The sequence below is a fragment of the Mustela nigripes genome, chromosome 4 (genome assembly GCF_022355385.1).
Source record: "Mustela nigripes isolate SB6536 chromosome 4, MUSNIG.SB6536, whole genome shotgun sequence".
In the NCBI taxonomy this organism is placed as follows: domain Eukaryota; kingdom Metazoa; phylum Chordata; class Mammalia; order Carnivora; family Mustelidae; genus Mustela; species Mustela nigripes.
Genome location: NC_081560.1, coordinates 93,169,907 through 93,176,557, shown reverse-complemented (window position 1 = coordinate 93,176,557; position 6,651 = coordinate 93,169,907). Strand labels below are relative to the sequence as shown.

The 6,651-nt window shown below is 51.0% G+C and overlaps 1 protein-coding gene across 2 annotated transcripts in view; it reads left to right on the top strand.

The window, feature by feature from the left end:
* LOC132016079 (histone H2A.V) overlaps positions 1 to 6,238 on the top strand; it is an 8,260-nt gene extending 2,022 nt beyond the window's left edge. The window contains exons 2-5 of one of the 2 annotated variants that reach the window (XM_059397134.1): positions 844 to 921; positions 3,432 to 3,545; positions 5,481 to 5,610; positions 5,911 to 6,238. In XM_059397134.1, coding sequence (XP_059253117.1) covers positions 844 to 921; positions 3,432 to 3,545; positions 5,481 to 5,610; positions 5,911 to 5,972 — 384 coding nt within the window. In that variant the 3' untranslated portion in view covers positions 5,973 to 6,238. Of the gene's footprint in view, positions 1 to 843; positions 922 to 3,431; positions 3,565 to 5,480; positions 5,611 to 5,910 lie in introns of both variants that reach the window. The other variant, XM_059397136.1, reaches the window with a different exon arrangement.
* Positions 6,239 to 6,651: the final 413 nt, after the last annotated feature.

Genomic DNA, 6,651 nt, shown 5'->3' with positions numbered 1-6,651 from the left:
TTTATTTATCTATTTGACAGAGAGAGATCACAAGTAGATGGAGAGGCAGGCAGAGAGAGAGAGAGAGAGGGAAGCAGGCTCCCTGCCGAGCAGAGAGCCCGATGCAGGACTCGATCCCAGGACCCCGAGAACACGACCCGAGCCGAAGGCAGCGGCTTAACCCACTGAGCCACCCAGGCGCCCCTATTCCTCTGGTTTTGACAGGTGCCTCCTGTAAGATGCACCAACAGTATCTGCCTGTGAGGGTCGTGTCCGGCAGGTACCACGGTGCCCTCCTCCTAGCTGAGTGTTCGTCTGGTGGACATGCGCAGTGCATCTCTGCCCCAGTACGCCAGCTGCTTGTGCCTCTGGCTGCTGGGGACCTGTGCGCTGGTCGCGGCCTCAGTTCCCGTGGTAGAGCCCCGGGTGGGACGGCTGGGCATGTTCTTGAGGGTTGGTTTTTATAAGGTGCTTTTTTCCTCTCTCTCCAAACAGCTGACTTCTGACTATTTCTGTGGAAATGATATATGTTAACTGGTTTTTTTAAAATATTTTTAAAATATTATTTCATTATGAAATATTTCCAGCATAAAAGTTACATTGACTTGTTGAAGGTTCTTCAGGGTGAAATTTGAGAAAAAAAAGTCAAAACTTCGGGAATCTCATTTTAAATAAGTATTTAAGATTTAACATTATGCTTATATAAATTAATAAATGGTGGCATAAAACCTGTATGTCTGAACTTGAGGAAGGAGATCACCTAGAATTTTTTTAACTACCTGAGGTAAAACTGGAAGAAATTGTTTCCCATATCTTTTTGAAATAGCATTTTCAGGTCTTCATCTGGAGCTTTTTTTCACTTAGGCTGGAGGCAAAGCTGGAAAGGACAGTGGGAAGGCCAAGGCTAAGGCCGTGTCTCGCTCCCAGAGAGCCGGGCTACAGGTAATTGATGTTCTCATAATTCGCTATTAAATTAGTTTCTTTACTGTTATGATTCGGGACCCAGAGGTGTTTCATTAATTATTAAAATGTGCTTGTATTGTTGACCTTTTAACGAAATTAATTGGTTGAAATTTAAATACTAAAGCAACAGTGTTTTAATTTGTATATTTCTAAATAAGAACAAGTCATGAAATGACCTTAAATGAACTCTGTGATTTTGCTCTCTTAAAATCTGTTATTTCTGGATTGTAAGTATGTTCTTGGTTCTCTTATAAATTGGGTCACGTTCAAGTAAATCTGCTGTGGGCTTTCTTCTGGGGGAGGTGTGTGTGGTGGGGGGGGTAACTCTGAGATGACAGGAATTTGGGGCAGAATGACAGGCGGTTTGTTAGTTCTTTGACTGTCCCCAGTAGCTTCAGCTCTAGACTGCCGTGATGTACCCGAAACACTCAGTACCTTCAAACTTCTTATATTTCAGTGGTTGCGACTGTAATCCACAAACTCAAAATGTTCTGAATAAGTAAGAATTACTCCCTGCGTGTAAGACACCCTTTTCAAAGGAAGGTGTGAAGGCCAGACTATAAGGTTTGGATTTTCAGCCTCTCGGCTGTGGTGAACCACTGAGAGCTTTGGAGCAGGAGCGTGGCATGACCCGTGGGTACTGAAGGAGGGGGCTAGAAGTTACCCCTGATGCTGCAGAGCATCGTGTGAACCTGACTGCAGCGGGTGAGGGCCAGGCCCGGCGGGCAGCTGGCCTTGGTGCTGTAGTCGGCAGCGTGCTCCTGCGCTAGTGCGGGGTGGAAGTAGCGGCAGGCGCGTGTGCAATCTGCCGGTAGAGGGTTGACAGGCGAGAAAGGTCTCCCTAAGGCTCAGAACCTTCAGGCGGAGGAGTTTGTCTTGAGGCAGAAGCAGGTTGTGACATAATCGGTGTCAGGTGGGTAACTTAAAGTTCCCCAAAACACCGGCAGGAAGAGACTCGCCAGTGGTAGATCGGAGCCCCCATTGCAGGAGGGAGTGATCAAAAGAATGACAGGTTTAAGTTCCCTTGTGTCAGATTGTTGATGCTACAAATGTTTGCTGATAGAGCATGAGAATAGAACACGGGGACCCTGGCGGACCCTCAGAAACACATGGGATCTGAGTCAGAGAAAGAAAAGCCTGAAGACCAGCCCTCCTGGAAGACCATTAGAGCTCTGTGTCATCCCTGCAGCTGATGGAGAAATGGGATTCCACGTCCTGGTGTGTCGTTAGACAGCCTGCCTGCTCCGGGGGAGCCCGGGGTTACTTAGTGAAGGACTGTAACTGAGCAGAATGCCGTGCCTTTCCTCCTCAAGGATGTGATCTAGAAGTGGCCGCTAGATTTGGCAGTTCGGGTGTCACCACTGACCTTCAAGAATGATGTTCGGCAAAAGCCAAGTTTGGGTTGGAATAAAAGAGGTGACAGGAAAGTTAGGGGTTTGGGGTTTCCTTTTAAGTTTTGCCTTTGGAGGATCACCTGGGTGGCTCAGTGAACCAGTTAGGTGTCCCACTCAAGATCAGCTCAGGTCAGGTGAATTCAAGCCCCGAGCTGGGCTCCAAGCTGGGTGTGGCACCTGCTTAAACATCAGTCCATCCATCCGTCTGGGCCTTTGGAAAGGAGATGTGCAGACAAGCAGGAGCTTTGCCAGAGGCGTGGAGGCGTTCTGAGCAAGGTACACATGAGAGGCTGCATGAGGGGCTGGTGGAGCTGCTACAGTGCCAGAGCAATGTAGGGTGGGGCGGTCAGGCACAGGGGTGCGGAACAAAGACCCCTTGGAGCTGAGGAAGTGCCTCGTCTCAGGAAGAGTCCCAGTGAGAAAATGGTGTTGGTTTCTCTTAGCCACCAGATCACCTCTTAAAACCAAGCACAGAAGGGTGGCCGGGGCCCAAGGAAGGTGGCGGGAGAGGAAGTCCCCGGAGGCTGTTCCGTGAAGGGACTAATGATCCCCACACGAGGCAAGGCCCTGTGGGGTGTGCGCAGCTGCTGCACCACGTGCTTTCCCTGCACGTGGCTGCGACACTCTGCGTTCTGAACGAGTGCTGTTCTACCTTTTCTTCTCTTCGCAGGAGAGTAACTGGCATGGAGGGGTGGGCTCCTTACTAGGACATAAGCACAGGTCCTGGGGGCTTTCTGTTCTAGATCGGTGTGACTTTTTTTTTTTCTTTTAAAGATTTTATTTATTTATTTGACAGAGAGAGATCACAAGTAGGCAGAGAGGCAGGCAGAGAGAGAGAAGGGGAAGCAGGCTCCCTGCCGAGCAGAGAGCCCAATGTGGGGCTCAATCCCAGGACCCTGCGACCATGACCTGAGCCAAAGGCAGAGGCTTAACCTGCTGAGCCACCAAGGCGCCCCAGATCAGTGTGACTTCTGACATGCACAACCAAATTCATCTTCTGTCCTGTGTCTCCCCCATCATTCAGCCTTCGGTCACATGCGGTGGTGTGACGGTGAGACTCTCAGGTGCTTCCCACCCCGATGGTTTGTCTTTCAGTTTCCCGTGGGCCGCATCCACAGACATCTGAAGACTCGCACTACAAGCCACGGAAGGGTCGGTGCCACGGCTGCCGTGTACAGTGCCGCGATCCTGGAGTACCTCACCGCGGAGGTGTGCGGGATGAGCTCATGTGGGTTCTGGTGGGGGCAGTGCTCTGAAGGACTGGAGCCCTCAGAGTTGGGGCTTAAGACAAAAAAACATGCGTGCTTTGAGATGCGTCTTACTGGCTGCCAGGGTCGAGCAGAACCTTGATGTACCCTTGTCTAAAGTCCAGACGAGGGTCAGCAGTCCGTACCTTTTTTTTTTTTTTTTAAAGATTTTATTTATTTATTTATTTGACAGAGATAGATCACAAGTGGGCAGAGAGACAGGCAGAGAGAGAGGAAGGGAAGCAGGCTCTCCGCTGAGCAGAGAGCCCGATGGGGGACTCGAGGAGTTGGAGCTGAGGAAGTGCCTCGAGGACCCCGAGACCATGACCTGAGCCGAAGGCAGCGGCTTAACCCACTGAGCCACCCAGGCGCCCGAGCAGTCCGTACCTTTAAGCGATGTGACAAAGGAGTGTCACATACTCTCAGTGCTCCTCTAGTAACGCAGGGAGCCATGACTGTAGGTATCACTGCTCCGTGATCTTTGTGAGATTAGACCACAGTCTCCTGGCGAGTGAGGATGCATTTTTAAAAATTGCAGGTACATGATGGTGATGGGGTCGTATGCATAAAATGCCGTATCTTGGTCAGTTTGACACTTTAGGATGATAAGTTAGTTAATTCTTAACAGTTGGGTGATGGATCAGCACTGCCTCCGTTGCGGCCACTTCTAAGGCTCTGAAACTCCTTCAGCCACCTCCCAAGCCAGGGAAGTCATTAAAGAAGCAAGCAAGCCAGACGGTGGCCATGGCCAATCTGGTGGAAACAAGGAAGGTTATTCCTCAGGAGAGCTGTGGTCGGGACCAAGGCTAAAGGTGGAAGTTTGATCTGTTCATTGTCACTGCTGCTGGTCTGTTAACTTCCTCAAGTCCGTAACCTGCGGATGGCCTCGTCTCCTTTAGGTCCTGAGCCAAGGATACGGTGTTGGCAGCATGGACCGTCTGCCCTCTTCTCCTGCAGCTCTCCCAGTGTGTGTGTGCATGTGTGTGTGCTTAGCGGCAGACTTTGGAGAGGGCCGTACTGCATTCGCTCGTGTGGAGGCATAGTCTTCTGGCTCAGAATGTTCCAGATAGTTAAGTTGGGGAAGTTAGTCATTAGTAGAAGTAAAGAAAATACTGGAATCTAAGGTCAGGGATAATCACTTTTCAGCCTTGGTTTTGTACTTGGAGAGCTCTCGAAAGATGCTGGTACCCCGCCTCCCACCAGAGCAGCCAGTTTTGGAAAGAACGGAGCGGGGTCCCAGTGGCTTGTAAAGTGTGCCCATGGCTTCCGGTGCACACCAAGGCTTCCGGCTGCTCTGTCTCCGTGCGGCTCTAGGGACTTGCTTTTGTAGGTTGTACAATGCTGGTATAGTCTAGGGAGGCAAAAAAAAATAAATAAATAAAAAATGCAGTTTCATGGCCAGCTGGGGCTCTGAAGTTCTTTTAGTTGAAAATTCCCATTCTAGAATAAAGCATGCTGCCTGTGCATTATAGGGCCCACTGATGTTAAAAACTGAGAAATTATTTTCATTAGGTTTTTAAACTTTTCTACGAGTACTAAGAAATAAACTGCAGCCGCTAAAGGCTGGGCAAAGCTAGACTACAGGGACACAGAAAAAGAACGCTTTTCCGAGGCGTTCTCATTGAACATGGCGGCGAAGGGACAGTCTCTCCCTCGCCTTTTTTTTGTAGAAGCGGGTACTTGCCCGGGTGTCTCTTGTCCCTGCAGCAGGCGGCTGCGGAAGGGCCTAGTGAAGTAAGGAGTCCTCTGAGAGCATCAGGAACGTGCAAGCGCAGGTTGTCAGTTCCCATGTCTGTCATGTCCAGGCGCCTCGGGGATCTTTCTCACTCTGATGGGTCCACACTGACCCTCAGAGCCTTCGCCCCCTGACGCGCTGTCCCCCCCGGGCGCTTTGTAGGTGCTGGAGCTGGCGGGCAACGCCTCCAAGGATCTCAAGGTAAAGCGGATCACTCCGCGCCACTTGCAGCTGGCGATCCGCGGGGATGAGGAGTTGGACTCGCTTATCAAGGCCACCATCGCCGGGGGCGGTACGTATGCTAACCCGCTAGCCTTGGCCATCCGTGGCCTCTGTGAGGAAGGCCAGAGTCAGATCTACGCTCCCCGGTGCGTGTGCGGTCCGCGTGTGCGCACACGTGCTGACACACGCACACCCCGAAACCCATAAGAACGCTATTCTGCACAGTTTCAGTGGGGCTCCTGGAGCCCGAGAGAGGGAGCCCTGGGGGTAGGTACTGTCACAGGGTCGGCGTGTGGAAGGGGACTTGAGTCTGTGCGGTCGCTGACCGTCCAGGCGCAGTGGCCGTCTGATTCTGTACGCTTCCTTGCAGGTGTGATCCCGCACATCCACAAGTCTCTGATTGGCAAGAAGGGACAGCAGAAGACCGCTTAGAGCATGGTTTTAACCAACCCCTTCCTCCCCGTCATCGTACTGTAACCGGGTCGAAGAAAGAACGGGGCCGTGTGGAGGTTTTCGGAGAGGCGGGTGGAAAAGCATAGACAGTTACTGTAGACGCGATGAGAGACCTGTGTGTGTCCCGAGGCTCCAGTTTGACAAAGCCCCTTTCCACGTGGCAGCACCTGGGTGTTGATTGGCTGGGTTTCTCCCGTGTGTTTTATACAAAAATGGAATTGATAAACCATTTTTTACAAAAATAACATGTCTCAGAACTGTTCTGTTCGTGAGGTGTTGGAACTGTTTTGCTCCTTCTTTGAAATTTTTAAAATTTCAAATCAGTTATCCTATATTCACGGTAATTTTAAAACAGAGATTGGGAATATGGACTTCCCAGGATTGATACCATGTCCTTCTATGGGGTCGTAGGTGCGCTCTGCTCACGGGACGCACCCTCAAGTTACACACCGCGAGGGAGGGAACCGGCGGTGAGACCAGGGCACGCCAGCAGTTAGGAGGTGCGTCCCGATTCCACAGGGACTCGAGGACGGAAACGTACAGTCAGAACCTATATACGAGGCTAGTGGAGTTGTCTCCGGAGCCCTTACTGTGTGGCAGACCCTGAGCTAAGCACTTTAATGATCAGGAAATTGTGCGCACCCACTCACAAACATAC